Below are 21,167 nucleotides of genomic sequence, written 5' to 3' on the forward strand. Positions count from 1 at the left end.
CTTTTAAATTATTTAGTCTGTGTGTATCTTCTGCCTTTTAATTAGGTAAGCGCATACGAGTACATACATAATACTCATATTTTCCCCGCATGCGTACCCAAGTACTCAAGGCATTTGCTCCTTTACATTCTGACGAGTTTTTTCACATATTTTTATACAATACACAATACACTCTCTTGTCTGCTAATGTAAATAGGCTGCTTTGAGGCATTCATTCTCCCATTTGATAGGATTGCATCTCATTACAGTGGTAACTAAGGTGTAAAGTTAATGACTGGAAAATTAGAAAAAGGATGTAATCATTGTACACTTATATGTAGTTGAGGACTTATACTCACACATACACAATGGTAATTGTCGTTTTCATAATGGCATTGTGATGATATGAAAGAAGCAGACAATAGTCAGAGATGCATAAACAAGCACATGTCCATGTTGCATATCAACCGTTTCAGCTGGTAACATAGAGCACTATGAATCCCTGGTGTGAACTGATGAATTTTAAGAGGATACTTTGCATTGCGTTGAAACGAGTTGAATAAATGCTTTATATCACAGTTCATAGACGCATGGCAAATGAAATGATGTGATAAGTAAACAATGGAAATATGAAAAAACGAAAGTGTGCAATTTCCAGACACAAGCACGACAATGAAGGAAATGAACGAAAAGTATAATGAGGTGGAAAGTGCAACATGTTGTAAGTCATGACATAATTGATTACACACACCAGATCGGTTTTTATGCTCTCAGCTGACAGCAGGTATTTGCTCTCTCCGAGGAAAATACAGCAATTAAAGTATATTGAGTATTGAGTATATAGCTATATTGATAACTGATGTGTTATACAAAACAAATATATATATATATATAATATAAATATATAGGTTATATAATATATATATATATATATATATTAAACTAAACTTGCGAACGTACATAATAATTAGGAACCCTCACAAGTTACAGCAATGTCATCTTAACATGCCAAATTTGAATCGAACGGGCCTATTTAACCGAATCGATAAGTATTTGATTCCTAGTTTGGTACCACTTATTTTTATGTTCGTATGAAGTTTGATCTGCTTGTATTAAATGTCAAAATACGTAAAAATGTAGGTTTTTTGACAGTCCGGGTTATCAGATTAGTAAAAAGTCTCTTCAAGTGGAGCCTCCATTTTCCACATTTTCATAAAGTAGTCACCATAAACAAGTAATCCCCTGCTCAGTTTTTTTAAATTTTAATTTTAACAATAATTTTTTTAATTGAAAATTTTTACTACTTTTAGTTAAAAAATTAATAATTAAAAAACTCTTTTTGATTTTTTAATGATATTTTCAGGAGTTATAGTTCAATACTTTTACTTTGAGAAAATATATATATTTTTCATATTGTTAATTAACTTTTGATTTAACAAATTAAAAGTTTAATGACTTTTCCCTTTTTTCAGTATTTAGCAATAAACATTAAACATAGCATCTATGGTATGAAATACATTTTGTTTTAGAAACACTTTTGTAAATCTCTTTGTTTAAACTGTAAATTATTGTATTTTAGTACTTCAGTAGTTGAGTTAATTTTCATATTTTTTCCACTAACCCTTTCGATTTTTGATACAAATTAAGAAAGTAAAAAACAAGACCGAAATTTAAGTTTTCGAAAAATATACTTGTATTTCTTCTTCTACGCTGTGTGCGTATGTGTGAGCGCGTCTCTTAAAGAACTCATATCTGTTTGTTGTAGCAACAAACATATTGTACACATTCAACATTGCCGCAGTGTCACTTTTGCTAAATGGATGCGCGTTGGCCAATATATGGGGAGAGTTTGTAAAGAATGCCTTTCAGATTGTTGACGCGCACTGAAAATGAAAACGATGCCAAACATATCAAACCGGAAACGAGATAGTCGTACAAAACTGATGGGCGGAAGAATTCACAGAAGAGACCACTGAAATTGAAGTGGAAATGAATATCCTCTCAACCCTGCTGCAGCAGGCAATATGTAGTCATGCAGATTATTGTGCTATCAATGTCTTTTTCATTTCTATATCTATACTTATACATATTATATGGATGTACATATGTGCGAACTCTGGATGGGCTTCATTAACTAAAGCAACAAATATCTAAATGTTTCTTAGTAATGGAATTTTAGACCATTGAAAATTCTTTGGTGCCCTATACTTTTGTTTACATTAAAGTGGAATATTTTCTAATGGAAGTGTAAAATAACGAGTAATGGACAAACAGTGCAGGTAATAGCTCCGTTTTCTTGATTTTATAGTAGAGAGAAAGTGTGCAAAAACTCAGAGAGTTGATATAAGGAATAGAGATACATCGAAAACATTGCTCTCAAATTATCTTGTTTACAAATCCTAAGAGATATTTTGAGACCCTGAACAGGTTATATCAAGTTTACCACGATCTACTTGACGAGAGGAGTCTTTACGAATAAAACAAGTTTAGCGTGCAGAAAGTTTTCAAAAAACAAAATATCATGTTAAACTTACGCTTTCAAGGTTTTAAAGCGGTTATCCTGGCGACTAAGTTGTCAGAGCCAAAGCAGGTCATATGGAAGGTTCACTACTGAATTTTGGAGAAAGAGAGCTCTTATTTTAACAGCTTTGTCTACTTATATATTTATACAGGATATAAAAAGAGTTAGCTGACATACGGAGCATCAAAAATAATTGCCATTATGATACTACTTTCCGTTCGATTAGGCCGAAGTGGCAACTCCAACTATGTTAACGCTAGAGGAAACTTATCATTAAAGCGAAAATTGAAATACAGAACACAACAAAAAAAAATACCAACAAACGGATGACTATTGAAAGGAAGCTGGGCTAAATTGGTAAACCCTTGCAAAGCTAACCGCAGTCGTGTGGAGTGTGGCGCTCCGCTGAAGCAATGCAAATTTCCAATAAGCAACGAACGAAGGAGTATAAATCCAAATTTGTTTATATTTGCATTGTTGTGTTTGTGACTGAGAATTGCTGAGTATTCAGTATCTATAAATGCAGCCCAAGTAAGTATGCGCATATACGAATGATCATATTCAGTTATATGGAAGTGACTAAAATGACTTAGCTTGCTAAGATAGCACTCAGAACTTCTGCGGTTGAAAAAATCTCGACGAGCAAATAAGCTCAGTACATTGAAATGAATTTCCTAAGTTTGTTTATCTATTCCATGGTATGTAAATCATAATACTCCCTCTCATATTGCATAACAAGAGGACACAGACATTCACCAAAGTCGAATGGAGATGGCCAAACGCTAAGTACGCTTAGGCAAAGTACACAAAGTACAGAACTCAATACAACAATGCAAATGGCGCTGACGATGCATTACTTGTTGTCTGTAGGCTCCTGACTGCGTTCATCCATTTACTGGCTAATGCACCAAATATTTATATTATATATGCACTACACTTTCGCAGTTATGAATCAATGCGTCTCATCAGCGCTTGGATGGTGAATGCATGTGAATGCAAAGCATTTCCTATTACCGCTGAAGAATTCTGCTGATTGTTGGCATTTGGATTTTCAGCCCATTCCATAAAATCAATATCACAAGTCCATGTTGCAGCTGATGTGGGAAAAGAATGCATCAAATTTTTGTGGAAAATGAAACTTTAGTGGAATGCACACATTGCAATAATGTCGACTTTGCTGGTTACACACATCGAATACGTTGTTTGCAGGGGAAAATGAAAACGAAAACAAAAAGAAAATACAGTCATAAATGCAAGTATAGTATGTACCGTAAGTAGCTACTAATGAATGTTCGCGCATTGCGTTAGATTGAAATGGCGGCTCTTGCCGGGGTATGGAAGCCTTTTTTACATAGGTTGCTATATATCTTTCTGGTTCATTCTAATGTTGTGAGGGCCCTTTTAATATAATAATTGTAACGTTTGACAGATTCAGATTCTTTATTCGAAAATAAAACCGCTACAATTAAGGAGAAGAAGGAGAATTGCTTGTTATCTAAGAATATGTTAGAGTGGAACAAGGCTTTCACTCAAACTATACAAGAATGATCGAAGACCCCGAGAAAACTTAAATTAATTGTCGCAAATAATTATTACGCTGGCCGAGGGCCGGTTTATTAAAGGGCACACTTAGTGTGACAGCTTAAAAAAGTAAATTTTTGGGAATTAAAAGAAATGGTGTATCAATTGTTAAAAGCTATCATCTGTACAAATGACGCAATTTAGAAAAAATATTTGAATTCTACGCACAATTTTGTTCAAACTATCGTGTTTCACTCGTTTGTTTTCGAGTAACTACTCAATTAAACTTGAAAACTGTTGTTTTGAGAAAAACGCATTTAAAGATAAACTGAATTTGTAATGAATTGAATTTGTATACTCTGAACAGGTTCTATTAAGTTTCCCACGAGGCTTGTAACACCCAAAAGGAAACGTCAAAAACCCTATAAAATAGTAAATACGCGAACTAGTTCCATAGTTTTTGAGATACCGAAGAAGAACCGATCGGACGACTGTAGCATATGGCTGTCATACAAACTGAACGATCGGAATGAAGTGCTTATATGGGCAAATTTTTCATTTGAAGAGATATTTTCTTTTTTCGAAATTTGGCATGGAACTGACGATTAAAATCTAGTTCTTGTAAGGAATCTTAGTATTTGTAAAGTGTATTATAGTTTGGGTGCAACCGGAGTTAACGTTTTTTCCTGTTTTTTCTAATTTCCCCCAAAGTATTTCCCTTAAGAATAGATCCACCTATAAATTAGCGGGGAGAGATGATTGCTGAAATCTCTAGGTGGTTAAATTAGGAGGCTGTTTGAGCGAGTATAAGGCAAGTACACAGCGATGATGGTAAGATCCACCATACAGTGGGGGACTACACTAAAGAAGTGTCTATTGGATTTGATTTAAAAATTTATTTCACTTAATACGCAACAGCATACATGAAAAATTGTTCGCCGCCATCACCAATTACGAAAATTTATAGGAATATGGAACTTGTCTGGATTAGTAACTTCAGTACGATGGTTTTTCTAAGTCATAAGCTAACTGTTAGTCACATTCGAAAGATAGAACTTTTTACTTTTTTTCAAATCACTAATGCTAAGCTTGAATTTATTTTGCTTAGCATCCTTTTGATCGAAACTTGAAAATCTGTCGACAACGTAGAGTTTAGTAAGTAATTAAAAGTCAACTCAGCAATCCTCTTGATTTTCTCACCATTTATAGTCTTGATTAAGTCTCTCATAATCAATAAACACATGCCAAGAGACTAGAACTTAATTTCCTATCGAGTTTGGATTTTAATTTCATTTTTGATACCAACACTTGCTTTGACAGGCGAGGAGCTATCGCCGGTTGCGCTTCTGTGCTAGTTGGTGTGATGCTGCATTAATTAAAACATCGCTGCATAGAAATCGATAAATATTTATTCAACCGATGCACACAGCTATGCGACATACTTACCTGTCTGTATGTGTACGCTTCAAAGTACATATTTGTGTGGAAGATGTGTCAGCCCCTTTCGTTTGAGGCATTGGATGCACATGCCACGTGCTGCATGAGTATTTTGCAAGCGCGCGTTTAACGGTTTTTATTTATTTACCGGGATTTCACGCTCGTTTACTTCTGGTCGCTTTCTTCCAACTACGGCACCCCTCTTTAGTGCTTAAGCCTTGGCATTCGTTGGCCCGGGTGACAAAAGGCAAACAGGAGTGACCTACTTTTGCAGCAACTATTGCAAAATATGCAGTTGTAGGATAGGGATAGTCACATGCAGCAAGCACACACATACGCACAACTATACTCAATGAGGGGGACGACATGAAGATAGAAAATAGACATTTTATTGGTAACAACAAAACTGCGTAAATAACTGGTGTTGATGGCTCTGCAATGCTTGGTAATTGCTTTGAGAAATAATAGTGAAAATATTGCTTTTTTGTAATCGCACCTGAATTTCCTCTCCGTGTTGCATTCAAAAATGTAGTAGCAGATATGGGCATATATAGAGGCACACGCGCATAAAACCTTTTATTAGTTAGCCGAGTGTGGTGAATTGAAAATTCAAGGGAAATATTGAGGATATCGCTTTGAGAACTAAAAGTTTCCAATTGCACCACTCATTATCCGCAAAAATGTCACATTATACAGAGAAGTATTGTAAATCGAATAGAAAACGTAATGATTTGTCTGCCTCCCTCTGTTACGTTCCATGCCAACGCTCCTCACCGTTACTTTTTGTAGAAACCCTTACGGATAGAGAAACTATATGACATTTGGAATTGTAACATCTTCAATGTCTTCAGTCAATCATTAGAAATATTTCAAAAATAAATGCTCTCCTCAAAAAATTATGAATTCCCCAAACCAATGAGGATGTAATAACCGAATCGTATGATTTTGGTAAACACATTTATTATTCAGCTAAAGTTTCAATAACATTTTTATAAAACCTCGAAAACTTCCTACATAGTTGTATGTATTTTTGTATAACTTCCCACTTACGCATTGGAATCTGCTTTGACGTTTCAAATAATGTACCGTTATGAGTCTATATATCGACCTGCAGAGAAACAGAAAAAATAGCAGAAAATACAAGATGAAACTAGAACTTTCGAACTAAATTCAAACTAGTGAGAAAATACACAAAATGTATACCAATTACGTAAAGAGTTAAGAACGAGACCTTTTGTACGACTACGACAATACCGACCATAGTAAAGAATACACTAATGTAAAAAATTAATTTCAAACAACTTTTGTCTGTTTTAGATTAGTATGCGACTGCCATGTTTCTAAGCGAAGATTAGGACACCATAAAACTACGATCCTTGATTTACAAAGAAATAACTTAAATAAAAAGTTTTATTATTTTCTACAATGTTGGTACTGAAAATTGCAGCGCTTTTAGTTGTCACGTCCAAACTTTTCTTAGTCCTGTTTGCAGTTTCAGTTTTTCTTTCAAAAACAAGAACAATCAAATATAAAATCATTTGTCTATGAGAAAGGTTCTTCAGTTCTTGAATTATATGACAATTATATATATCATAGTGTGTGTGCATCCGCACCTGCCAATGTGTTATAAATATTTATGTATGTAGATGTATTATTAAGTTGTCCGTTATTTTCCAAGTTAATTTGATTTTTTGCAAACGCCCATTAGAGTTAAAATTTTTGCCCTTGGGACCTAAAAGGATCCAACGCATACAAGCTCTTTATATAACATTTAAACCGTGCCTAAATCATTTTACTTCTCCCATATATTTTATATGGAATTTTGTGATGTTTTGCAATAAATTTTTATCTCCAAATCAAATAAATCCACAACTTTAAGAAAACGATATTCTACTACAAAATTCACGATTTTTTCCATAAAAACATTTTTTTTTTAAGTTGTACGCATTTAAAGCTACGCATCAAATGTACTGTATTCGCACAGTACACCATGTCGTATAAGCAACACAAAATTTATACCATAAATCACTTGTACGAATGCTCCGATCATCTGATGTATGATCTTGATTGTGAATAACTTTTAAAGCAATGTTTTTATGGAAAAAAATCGCTAAAAACTCTTTTGGACGGAATATCATATAAAAAGAATATCACTTTTTCAAAGTTGTAGATTTACTTACTTAACGCAAAAAAACAAAAAATTCAATGTTATATATATCGGAAAAGAAGTATGATTTGATTTAAAAACGAGTCAGGAACTACTTGAACTCAAAGACAACCTTTTCACGATAATAAAGTGCCCTTGTGTCAAAAATGTATAAATGCGAACCGACACTACCTTTAGCCCCCATATACCTAATATGGAAATATCCTAAATAAGAAATATCAAACATCATGTTAAGTTTATAGCGTATATCGGCCAATATGTAAGATATCTTAGCACAATTAAGTGAACGTATAATATTGGTTACACTATAGTTTAATGCAGAAAATGTGTAGTAACGGTTTACAAATTACATCAAACCCCATATGCTACATATATAATGATTTTCGTTATTCTAGCAGACTTTCTGCCGAATATATTGGTCAGTGTCTGTGTCCCCAAGCCATAATATTCACGATAGAGTGGTTTCCATCAATTTTGACTTTCCAACTGCTGACTTTAAAACGTCTCTGTGTGACCTCATATCTAATATAATGACTTCCGATTATTTTGTTGATGTTTTCTTCTTATAATATAAAAATTTAGCTGAAAATTTAGTACTTCCAAAACCTGAAGTTATGCCTCTGGCTTGAATCTTTGCAAATTAAGAGAGTATAAAATGTTGAAGTTACCTCTTTCTTACTTGAAATTTATAAAGTAAGTTTGCGTTCTTTTTAAATTTGAATTTTGTTTGTCTTAATAATGTAAAAGATATTGTTAAAATTTCGGATAATTCTGCGTCTTATCTTTCCCTACACTCGGCACTGGTGTACCTCAGGCAAGTATCACTGTAGATGGATCACTGGTTTCTTTCATTTGCTAAATCCACGAAGTCGGCAAATCGCTTACTACAAGTGTCTACCAAAATACTTATGTATGATTTACGCTTTCACATATGCACCAAATATAGACACACGCTGCGAACGATATGCAAATATTTAGTAATCGCAAAACAACTAAAAGAAATGCTAAAGGGAAAATGTAAGCCGACAAAACAAGAGAAGCGGCAAACGACTTCTAACGCTCTTCAAAAGAGACATCGATTCCAAGATATTTTAATTTTACATTTTTGGTGTTTTTGTGGTGTTTCTAACGTTGATTTGATTTTCTATATTTTCTCAAGCTGTTTAACTAATAACTGTATTCTCTCGGTGACAGCATTCTGCCCCACTTCATCAACCGAAAAACTCCACCACTTGTGTAAGTGTGCGTTTGTGTTGCCTGTCCGCGCATTCAAATGCTTGCCACCATTTTTGAGGTTGTTGCTATTTCCTCGCCATTATTTTTCCTGTTGTCATTGCTGCTTTTCGTGCGTCTGCTTTTGGCCGCATGTTGTTGTTATTGTTCGCCCATGTATATGTAGGTTCTAGCATACAGTGTGTATGTATGTGTGTAGACAGGCACAAAAAGCAACGGAAAGTCGCTGTAAACGAAAGAAAAGTGCGTAAAAGTAGCAAATCTACGCTGCGTCAACAAAAGTAGGCGCGCGAACAACGTCTCACACAACCAAACGCGCCGAATACATGTGCGTACGTACAGCTCGTCGAGTTTTGAAGTAGGTGTTGGTACAAATGGTATAGTGTGAGCAGTTAGGCCTCTGGCCAACTCGCAAGGTGATGTAGTAGGCACCTACATATACGCACACCAACACACACACCAAGTTGTATATCACACTTAGATTGTTTAGAACAGCAAAAGCATCTATTTGACACACACATACACACACAAATATGCATACACAAATACACTGATATATACATACATACGTACATGTGTTCGTGTTTTATTTCGGCACCGTCAGTGCGACTCCTGCTGCTGCCCCTCGGCGCACTCGCTGTTCCGGTGTTCCGCGGCTCTGCTGTGGCCGTCGTTCGCCTTTTCTTCGTTCTTATCTTCGGCTTCTAATGCTATTTGCGGCGCTGGAACTGCTGGAGCTGCTGCTGCGGCTGTTCTGTCGGTTACTGCAGCTACTGAGGCTCGTTGTTGGCGGTTGTCGATTGTCTGTTGTCAGTTGCTGTTGACACACTACGGTGTGTGTGTGGCTTGGTGCGCACACTATCGCAAAGCGCGACAAGTTCACACTGTTAGAGTATTGGTTTGTACAATTTTAGCGCTGATGCTGCCACAATGTCGCTGCGTGTGCGTGTCGGTGAGGCTTTAAGTATTTATGCCGGCACAGCGCGTGCACTGGGTATTAAGGCCCGTGCTCGGATACTTCAGTCAGTTTTTGTCACTTTGGCTGTGTGTGGCGTTGGCGCTGATTGCTGGTATGGAGTTTCAGCAGGCTATCTCAACTTGTATTTGCATGCGCTTTTGTTTGTGTTATTGTATGCGCGTCGGAACGTTTTATCCTGCCGGGCGTTTTCGTTTGTGGGAGGATACCAATTTTTATTACTTAAACACACAAATATGAAGACAAATACTTGCACTCCTGCAAATGCTGCCAAAGTTCATTTCGGTTCAAAGTTATTTCTTCATCAATTTTACGTTGTTTTTTTTAATATCAAACTGAGTCTTAGGAACATAAATTACTTACTTATATACCTGTGGGAGCCATGCAGTACTTGCCATGCTTTATACTTGAAAATCGGTAATTACTTTTTACATTTATTTGAATTGTTCCCTTTTTATGATTTATGCTTCACTGTGTGTTTCTGTTTTTGTGCTTTACAAATATATTATGTTTCTTTTTACAAGTTTCGTTGATTTTGGCTGCCTGTTTGCTTTTCTATACACAAAGTGGTACTTTTAGCTCGAAAAGTTTTGGTTACTTTTCATTAAATCATACGCACGCAGACGCTTTCCTGCGCCCTTTATCGAAAATGTATGGAACATATACTTTTAACTTAGGCAACGTTTATTTAATTTGCAATCTAAATTTTTGGGAATTTCTTTGAATTAATACATACTGATATCTCCAAAATAACTTCTCAATTATATGCAAGCATATATGTGTGCATATTAATGTGTTTATATGTCGGTATATTTATAAATAACCTATATATATTTTAATTATTATCATAAATTATTGTCAGCGTTACAACTCAGCTACTTTTTACTTGTTTTATTCAAATTTCTGTTCTTAACGTAAATTGACATTTTATTTTTATATGCTCCAAACTGCTTGTCGAAATTTCCATGCAATTTACTTGCAAATACCAAAAAATATTCACTTTCGTTACACTATTCAATATTCAGTCTCGCATATTAATTAGTTTCCAACGCGTGGTGTTTTGGAACGGTAACTAAATGCAAACCGTTTTTGAAATTTTCCATTAGAAACTAATAATTTTAAAACAGTTTTTTTTTATTTCGTTCCACTTGACATTCCACAATCATTGCCGCCAATTCCGTGAGCCCTGGTACAAGTTCAAAACTTTCCAAATTTACTGCCATGATTTAACACACACACGCACACGCACTTCAGTGTGTTCCACACCCTTCGTAAAGCCCTCATATAGTAGAGAAATTCAGAAGTTATTAACTTCAATTAGAATTAGCGAAGCTCATCAGCGACTCGACATTATCTTGCAGTTGTGTTTCCATTTCGTTTTTGCTTCACGCTAACTACAACTGTTATTTGTTACGTTATAATAGTAACGGCAGTATTTATAGTATTCGTAGTAATACCAGTGTGTAGTTTTTCACCAATAGCAAAAAGATTCAATAAAAGGCTTTTGACCAAAAGCAAAAAGCTACAGCTTTAGATGCTGCTTTAGGACACGAACTAGCCGTGCACGTGTTTGGCTACGACGTCTACGACAACCGCCTACGCACTGCAACTGATTTTACGTTATCGTTGTAGTTTTTACCATTTACAGTTGCCTGGATAGAACAATCGTTGCTCATTTGTCCTGCAAGCTGCTGCTATCAGTTGCTTTCATCGCCCTCATTTAACATGACTGTGGTGACTTTCTACACAGCTGATGGCTCTTAACTATTGGTATTCTCTTCATGTGCTCTCTTACAAGACAAGCGTCTGCTTGTAAATGTTTATGCACAGGCAACATGAGTTGGCAGGAAAACTTTCTGGTTTAGAACTAATGTGATTTCATGAACTTTTGGACCATAAAAAAATCGAGTTTTATTATTTTGATCTCCTGTTTTCAACACGGAATAATTCTATTACAATATTTTACGCATACTAGTCTTTTACATTTTGCGTTGCAGATCTGAAATATTGCACACGTGATTTTCTCCCCAAGAATGTGCTCATTTGTCAAGTTCTTATAACTTAGTTTTGAATATTCCCGTATTTCTGTTCATTTTACGTTCTTTGAGAGGAAATGTTTCACCTGGGCTAAAATAACGGGTCTCAATTCAAATTGTACCTGGGAAAACTATTATCTAACGAATGTATCTTGACTTTACGATTTCGTATGATCCACCGCCGAGTTATGAGGAATGCCGCAACCCTTTTTTTCGGAGACACTTTCGAATAATTACTGCCATTGCCGTATTTTTTAATATTTCCCCATACAAATATTTCCAAATGTCAACTATAATGGTAGTTTTAATAAATAGATTTCAACTGTTTCATCAAAAAAACAATCACAAAAATGTGTTTTTTTTTACACGAGTTAACCCTATTTGCCCTCTTAAGTAATAACTCGGTTGAGCCTGAACGCGACTTTGGGGGTTAAGTTACATTTATGTGCATGTATGTTTGTAAATAAAAAATCAATTATAATGAACTCGCAAGCGAACCTGGGAGACAAAGAGAGTAAGAGAGAACAATGCGAGTAAAGAAGTTACATCCGCTGTAAACTTTTTATTCACCTCGCTCTCATGAAATGAAAGCGAAAGGTTCGGTGGTTCGGTTATTGTTGAGCCCTTGTGTAATTTTTGTTTTAACTATTTCGTATGCTAGCCCGAGCATATATATATGTATTTACATATATTTGTTGTTGTATGCCAGCCAGGTGACACTAAATGTCGTTACAGCTGCTCAGGCTATACCAATGATCTATTACAGACACTACATAACTGCCGAGGCTGGTGCTGGTAACGCACGGCAACTGAGGCGAATCGCAGCGAAAATGAATGTCCGAAACTCACTGCACTTCCTAGCGCCTTCATGTGCACAAATGTGTCGTTGCCAAATCGCAGGCTGTGAATACGCTGATGCTCGGCAAGTAACCAAATTCATGCCACGCACCGTTGTCGGTCCGATTAGCAATGCGATGGCCCAGAGGCAGCTACAAGTTGCAAGTTTATTGCCAAGTACTGACAATAAGTATTTAGTATATATTTGCAGCAGTGACAGTGTCTACGTCAAAACAACAACACTTGCAACATTTTTAACACATTGCTGTATGTGCGAGCCCCCATGCGAGAGTGTGTGTGCTTGTAGGTATTCTTGTATGGAGATAGCAGTAGCAATAGCAGACACTGTCACAACAGTGACAATAGCAACAACCTCGTCTTCAGTAAGCAGCTGGTCATAATGTACACTTGCCACACACTGCACATACATGGTAGGCCCCAGGCGCTTGGTGCCATTGTTGCTACTTTTTCTGGGCTATGAGCAAACACATCCGCTTTTACGTTTGTTCTGCTTGCCCACTATTCCACCATTTTATTTTATTTTACGTTATTTCATTTTTTTATTACTTGAAACTCTTTTAAGGCGCACATCGTACTACTTGCATAATACATGGTTTGGAGGATGGAAGTGTACTGGTATGAGCAGCTCTACATACATACTCATATGTAATATGTATGCAGAGAAAGTTTGCAGACATTTCCCTCGTAAATATATTTACCAATATTAAATGAGAAAATCCAAGGTAAACACGCATTTATATGTTGAGTTTTGAACTCTATGCTTGTGTTCCTCGTGCATTCCGTGAAAGACGAGTAATTTGTGGCTTGAAATTTCTTCTATCGTGTTCGCAATATCATTACTAAAAACACTATTTATAGTTAATACAGTTATGTAACATATGGAAATCAAATTTATCAGCTATTTTGGCATTTCGTCACATTTACCTTTCTTAATTAAAAACAAGAAAAGAACCGAAGCTATAATACAAATATACAAAAGATTTTATAAAGAACTTGATTTCAATCGATCAGTTTATGTGGCAGCCACATACATACTTATGTATTTGCTATAGTAGTACGATCTGAACAATTTCTACGGAGATTCGATTATTGCCTTTAACAATAATCCGTGCCAAATTTCAAGAAGAATTCTAATCAAATAAAAAAGTTTTCCATACCAGGATATGAGTTTAATCATTTAGTTTGTATGGCAGCTATATGCTATAGTGGTCCGATATCGACGGTTCCGACAAATGAGCAGCTACTTGTGGTGAAAAGGACGTGTGCAAAATTTCAGATCGATATCTGAAAACCTGAGCTTGATTCAGTTAATATACTCTGTTCAATGGTTCAACTAGGCGTATGAATAACGAAATATGGTAGAACCGCTTAGGTTACTCATACGATATGACAACCAAAACAGCAAATGACAAGGCTTTCTTTCGATATACGAGGGTGGTTGAAAAGCGTTTACAAAAAAAATATTTTCCCATAATTTTAACAGTTACTTAAGTTGAAATTGGGAACTACAAATTAATTGCACTCGGATAAAACGCCGGATTTAAGTAACATACATTAAATCCTTAATAGTGTTTCTTATATAATTTATAAATTATTATTAAAAAAATAAATTTATTTTCGAAATAATGAGAGATTTTCAGCCCCAAAAAAGAAATAAAATTAAAATAAGAAATAAAGAGGGAAGTATACTCTATACTCTTACAAGTATGTGAAATTGAGCTAAACTTTCATTAAAATGTCCTGTTTTATATTCCAAATTTCAATTGATTTCACAGAAAATAGTATATGCATAATTAAAGTCCTGGGTGAATATCTTCATTTTGATTCCGAATCACGTTACTCTAAGCGAAATATTCTCACATCAGTTTATAGGAGTATATCTATTACTAACCAACATCTTTGGTATAAAGTCAATCAGAACGACAGAAATAATTATAATCCGTATACCGATATACTAAACGAATTTCAATAACAATTTCATTATATTGGAAGAGGGTGACCATGCAATTATAATTTCTTTAAAATGTTCAAATCAGCAGATTTAATATTTTAATTATTGTTTTTTAAAAATAAACTTTTCTTAGGAAAAATTCACTTACAATTTTAAAATCGAAATATAAATGAATGCTCAGTTTAAACTCTGTTGTATTCTTTAATTTATTATAGCCACTTATCAGCACAGTGCTAACGGATTTTGTTTGAAGTATTAAATCTCCGCACATAAGGCAAAAAAACTTTTCACTGAAACTGTTAATTGCTTAAATGAAACTTCCACTAGTTGACTCCAATAGGAGAATAATTCACTTGTCTTGCCAAATGGATAATGAAAGTTGAGCCGTGGTTGATTGAACGGCTATAGCCAGTAACGCAAGTACGTTCACAAATATGTGTATGTTCATACATATGAATCAATTACATACATACATATGTACATATGTATGTGTTTATAAATACATTCATATAGATGAGAAACGCAAATGAAGAAACGTACGAAAATGTAAACAAACTCGAATTCTTGGCACATTTTTTAGTCTTGTTTTAATTTTTTTGGCAAACGATGATCCAATGCGATTCATTTTAAGTTAAGCAATAAAAATGCCGTAGAAGGGTTACTGGGAAATTACGATTAGTCTCTGCAAGTCAACAAGTCATAATCGCCACCACACTACTTTCGCACACCCTCGCATTCCCAACATAAACCACTCAACTTAAGCGTATTCGCACTCATAATTTCGTCGTTTCGAACTCCACCGTGTTTGTAATGTAATAATTTGCTGCCACCCCAAAGCAAGTGCTTATGTTCAGAAGTTATAAACACGCAAAGTATTTGAGTAACTTCCATTAACAACTACTCATAGTAAATGGAATTTTTCAAAAAGCAAAGTTGAGAATAGTCAACCAATTGTAATAAGCTAACACTGCAGAATGACTTAATGGGGATTTCCTAAAATTGATATTATGCAACTATGTAGCGATGTTTTCTCCACTTTTGCTGCGATTAAAAACGATAGTAGGAGAAGTTTACGCTTACATCTACTGCCGTATTATACCTATGTTATGTATATATTTTATATATTTTCCATTATTTATAGAGAGCATTTATTTTCGCCTTTGCTCCTCAATTGGGCATCACTAAATGTATTGCGACTCATAACATTTAGGCAAAAACCAGCAGCAGCAACAAGGAGCCAAAAAACTAACTAACTAAACTTTTACTAAGATTTTTTATGCAAAATAGTATTTACAATACATGTCTTTATTTTTTCAAAATACAAATTATTTTTTATAATATCTCATACATTGGCGCGACGATATTACATTCAAGGGCGTAACAATAATAAGAATAGTATGCACAATTTATATACACATACGATATGCTTAATAATAGTATTAATATATTGGAAACTCTTTATCTATTCTGTAATGCCAAGCATAAAGGCCACCAACAATATCACGTATCGTATGAGATGGAAACTTGTTGCACATGTGTTGAACGGCTATTTGGGAGTCGTTGCCTCTTCGGCAAAGTACAATTATCGGCAGTTTTTCATCAGCTAATTCATTAGGAAATCGTTCTATAAATTTATTGTCTAAAATTTCCTTCAGAGGCACATTAACAGAGGACGGCAGACGACAGATCTCGAACTCGTTTTGTGGTCTCACATCAATTAGAAGATGAGGTTGCGATCGCATATCGATATACTGACACACATCTATACGTTCCTCTGATGGAATCAGCTGAAGTGGTTGATTATCGTCAGAAGCGTGCATGCTGCAGAAATGTTCATAGTCGATTAGTTGAGTAATCATTGGATTCTCTGAGCATACTTTGCAATCACTACTCCTGCGACGTAGCTTTATATTTCTAAATATACCATTTATACCATCGAAGATTAGTAGTTTTCCTGCAAGTGTTTCACCCACACCAGTGGCAACTTTAATTGCTTCCAAGGCCTGCATAGAACCAATTACTCCAGTGATAGCACCCATTACACCACCGTCTCCGCAGTTTGTTACGGCATGTGGAGGAGGTGGCACAGGAAAGATACATCTGTAACATGGGCATGTATCGCCATAATGGTAAACAGTTAGCTGGCCATCGAATTGCAAAGCACTGCCCGACACCAAAGGCTTATTTAAAAGTACGCATGCATCGTTTAGCAAGTAGCGTGTTACAACATTATCTGTACAATCCAAAATCACATCATACTGCTTAATAATATCTAGCGCGAAACTGCTGTCCAACATTAGTTTGTGCAAATCGATTTTGCAGTTGGGATTAATTTGCTCTAAAGCACGTTTCGCTGATTCTACTTTCGGCAAACCAATAGTTCTCTCATTATGCAATGTTTGTCTATGTAAATTGCTCCGATCAACTGTATCATAGTCAATTAAGCCCAAGCGACCACTTCCCGCAGCAATAAGGTATTGCGCTGCTGGGCAACCTAGTCCGCCCATTCCTACAATAAGAAATGAAGAGTCTCTCAGCTTTGTTTGTGCAATAACGCCAAAATCAGGGAGTATCAGTTGACGGCTGTAACGCTCTATTTCATCATTTGTTAAATCGTTAACTCGAGGTGTGAAAATACTATTAGATGCTCCTTCGCTGGCCACATTATCTGCTGCATTTGCACGTTGAGCTACCTGCAAATCTTGAAGTTGGCGTGTTTTGTCCGCCAATTTTAGACGGAGACTGCGAATCTCCTCACTCAAGTTTGCCAATTCAATTGCAACATTTTCCGGATCAGCTGCCATTTTATAACATAAACACTATTTTAAAATTATCACAAGCACTTGACCAAAACTTTATTATTGATAAGGCAAACAGGAACAAAAACATTTGTTAATTATGGCAATAAGGTTGCCATATTTACGTTTTCGTGAAGTTAGCGAAACAATTTGATTAAAAATTACTTTTGCTATAACTAATAATGAAGTTTAATTGTTATAATTTAACTATGAGTCAATATAGTCATAATGTAAAGTCTTGAAATTATTTTACAATAACGTTTAAGGTTTAGGCTACAAAAAATCCTTATGCGGGAAATATAGAATCTACGTTCTCTATGATATATTCCTAAGCATAGGGTAAATGACAAATGTCAAAAAGCAAAACACGAATGTCAATATAAACGAAACGTCAGATTTTTTACTACTCAAGCGAATAGACATTTAACAAAACTAAAGCGGCTTGTCTAAAATTTGTGAATACTACAATATTTGGTGTTTTGATCAATTTATTGCGATATTTGCCAAGAACTAAAAAAATACTAAAATACGTTCATATACTTTTTAAATTTAAACAAAACATAAATACAGCTAATCCTAATAGTGTATATAAAAAAAAGAACTTCTGCGGAACGCGTAAAATAAGCCGCAGTTGCTAAAATGGAGAACATTAAGTCAAATTTTGATAAAATAATGGAGAAATTTAATGACAGTATAACACATTCAGCGCCAAAAAAACTTAGTTTCGAATATCTAACCGAGTCCTTGAATGATTCTGGTACTTGTGAGTAAAAATATATAATATAAATTATTAGGATATATTTACTATATTAAAAGAGCTCATTACAGTACCCAAGAAACGACGCCACGATAACTCTAATATCAGTTGTGACGATAGCAATGCATCTGTAAGCAGTATTCCACCGAGTCCTTGGGAAACACGTAGAATTAAAGCTGATTTAATTGAAGCCAAGTCGCGAGTAAGATTGCTGAGCACCACATATAAGTTCTGTATAATTTGAATTATTTCATTCTAATTTTCAATAGATTTCTAAGTTAAAGACAGAAATAGAGCGACAACATAAACTAAGGGCCGAAGTAGAAACGCTTTATGAGAGTAAAGTAATGGAGTTGAAGAAACAGTGTGACTTCTCCGCTAATAAAGTTCAGGATGTCGAGAAGCATTTGCAAGTTGTGCGCAAACGTGAACATGGCGCCAAGCAAGAACTTTTGCGGACTCAGCGGGAACTAACACAACTAAAACATCGATATGAAGAGGAATTGCATAAACTTCAAAGAGATAAATTAGAAACTGAAGATCACTCACGGCAAATACAAAATAGCATGGAGAATGAATTAAGCGAATATCGCCGACATACAGATAAACTAGAAATGGTAAATATGAATATATAGTTTAATATACCCTCAAAATCATCAAAAAATTTTCATTTTTAGGAGTTGCAATTATTAACCGATGAAATGACTAATTTAAAAAGCGTCCTCAAAGAGTACAAACAACATTCATCGTCTTACGAAACTCTCAAAACAGAACATGAAAAAGAACAGCAAGAACTGGAAGTAGCCAACTCACGCATTAAAGAATTGGAGTACCAAATAGCGTCTTATGAAGATTGGAAAGAAATAACAAAGGTAATAACAAAATGTTGATTTTCAATTATAGATTTTTTATTATAAATTTTTTACGTTAGAAATCACAAATCCGTTTACTGAGCATACCAGACATGGATAAAGAACTGGAACGTTTACGCACAAATAACAAAAATCTACAGGAATTGCTTGGTAACAAACTGTTATTAGAGGAGCAAGTGCATGATTTGAAGACTCGTTTAGCACGTGAGGAGGGTGGCCGCAATGAGGCCGTGGCTCTCCAAGTAAAACTCTCACATATGGAACAAGAGCTCAAAGACTGGGTTAAAGTTGCACAGGACCATTGTCTGCCTAACATGTTGGTTAGCCCGATGGCTCTGCGATCACGAATTGAGCAGTTACTACAAAACGACATAATCATGATAAGCGAAAAACGAAGCACACAATCTGAAACTAAGTCCATCAGATCTGACTTACTTGATTATAAACAGGTAAACTCGTATAAGGCGTGATTTTTAAATTTCCTATTCCAAAGAGAATCTACTAAACTCAACGAATTTTATACTTTTAGAAATGTGAAATTTATGTTAAGAACATAGAAGAACTCAACGTGGCGCTGAAAAGGCATAAAAATTTCAAGGAACGCATACAGCGCAAATTGTTTTTGGTATCTAAAGAACGTGATTGTTACAAACAACTGCTGGAAAACTTCGAAAAGGATCTCACATGTAAGAATCACAATAAATATACAAAATACAAAATTAAATATGTCCGACTTTTCCAGTCTCCAACGCCAATCATGCTGTAGATAGTGGTAATGGCGATGTACAACTGCGTTCAAGATTGGATATGTTAGAGAAAACTTTGGTAGGCTACAAAGACATGTGCTCCAATTTGGAAAAAGAGTTGACCAACGCCAAACAACTACCCGTTGCCGATCAGTCTATTGAAAATGTTATCAGCACTGAAACCTATGAACATACAAAGAAAGAATTGGATACGATGAGATTAGAAAATGAGCGTTTGAGACGTCGTAAAGAGGAATTGGAACTAGAACTGGAACATCGTTGCTTGAAAGGTGACTTCAATGTGGGCAAATTCAAAGTGGTGCATTTGGCGCAAAACCCCGCGGCCGAGGCATACGAAAACTCCAATAATTTAATTGAAAAATTACAGGCGGAGGTAAATAAATATAGCCTTTGATTATTATCTACTCTTATTTTAATACTTACAAATGAAATTCAGATCGAACGCTTAAAGCGACGCAATAAGAAATTGGAGGAAGACAACGAAGTCACACAGGCGCGTATGAATGAGACAACAAATATGACCATCAATATCAAAGAAATGAATCAATTGCGCGCCGAACTTGAAGCTACCAATTCTAAAATGAAGAAGATGAAGGAGGTCTATAAATCCGCAAGTATGGAATTTCGGGAAGTCTGTTATTTACTCTTTGGCTATCGAGTTGACAGATTAGGACTAAACACAAACTACAAGTGAGTGGCTGAAACTATATGAATGATTCTGAACTTAATTTATTTGCCTAGAACGGACTTTTTTTTATAACTCACATTTGTAATTTAATTTTTCTTTTTGTTATCAATTTAGGCTATCCAGTATGTATGCAGAAAGCCCTGATGATTATCTCAACTTCCGTTTGAATGAATCGAATAATGCTTTAGACATGCTCGAGACTCCCTATTCAATAACCCTAAAACCATTTATAGAGAGCCAGTTAGTGGGTAATAAATCGTTACCGGCATTTTTGAGTGCTTTAACGCTCGAACTATTCCAACGATCTACGATGACCATGTCGTAAAGCACATGCGATTGAACTGTCATCAAAACAATAATACCCACTCACGCAACACTTTACAGCCTATCACATGAAATCACATGAAGGAGCCCAAGTTGCAAGGCGTCGAAACAATATAACTTACATACATACATACGTACATATATATACATAATTATTTTTCGGCAATTTATTTTTGCTATGTAATGCATCTTATGTGTATTTAATAATAATAATTTGTTTGGCTCTAGCCAAGCTAAATGCTCGTGTGCAAACGTTGTATTTGGTTGTCAAAGCGAATCATT

The 21,167-nt window shown here is 35.3% G+C and overlaps 3 protein-coding genes across 7 annotated transcripts in view; 1 reads left to right on the forward strand and 2 right to left on the reverse strand.

Moving 5' to 3' along the window:
• Window positions 1-21,167, reverse strand: part of Corin (corin serine peptidase) — a 44,140-nt gene that overhangs the window by 22,114 nt on the left and 859 nt on the right. The window contains exon 1 of one of the 5 annotated variants that reach the window (XM_036367555.2): window positions 9,432-11,421. The exons of the other annotated variants lie outside the window; for them this stretch is intronic. The gene's annotated coding sequence lies outside the window, so the exon portion shown is untranslated. Of the gene's footprint in view, window positions 1-9,431; window positions 11,422-21,167 lie in introns of those variants that run through there. 5 annotated transcript variants of the gene reach the window in all.
• Window positions 15,965-17,584, reverse strand: Uba4 (Ubiquitin-like activating enzyme 4). Its single transcript, XM_014236145.3, has one exon. The coding sequence runs from the start codon at window positions 17,481-17,483 to the stop codon at window positions 16,119-16,121; it is 1,365 nt and encodes a 454-aa protein (XP_014091620.2). The 5' UTR covers window positions 17,484-17,584; the 3' UTR covers window positions 15,965-16,118.
• On the forward strand, window positions 17,893-21,141 carry Mad1 (Mitotic arrest-deficient 1). Its single transcript, XM_014247367.3, has 9 exons — window positions 17,893-18,240; window positions 18,306-18,436; window positions 18,504-18,851; window positions 18,912-19,106; window positions 19,166-19,555; window positions 19,636-19,792; window positions 19,849-20,246; window positions 20,310-20,563; window positions 20,676-21,141. The coding sequence occupies exons 1-9, from the start codon at window positions 18,117-18,119 to the stop codon at window positions 20,884-20,886; spliced, it is 2,208 nt and encodes a 735-aa protein (XP_014102842.1). The 5' UTR covers window positions 17,893-18,116; the 3' UTR covers window positions 20,887-21,141.

Source organism: Bactrocera oleae, chromosome 4, assembly GCF_042242935.1.
Source record: "Bactrocera oleae isolate idBacOlea1 chromosome 4, idBacOlea1, whole genome shotgun sequence".
Lineage (NCBI taxonomy): Eukaryota > Metazoa > Arthropoda > Insecta > Diptera > Tephritidae > Bactrocera > Bactrocera oleae.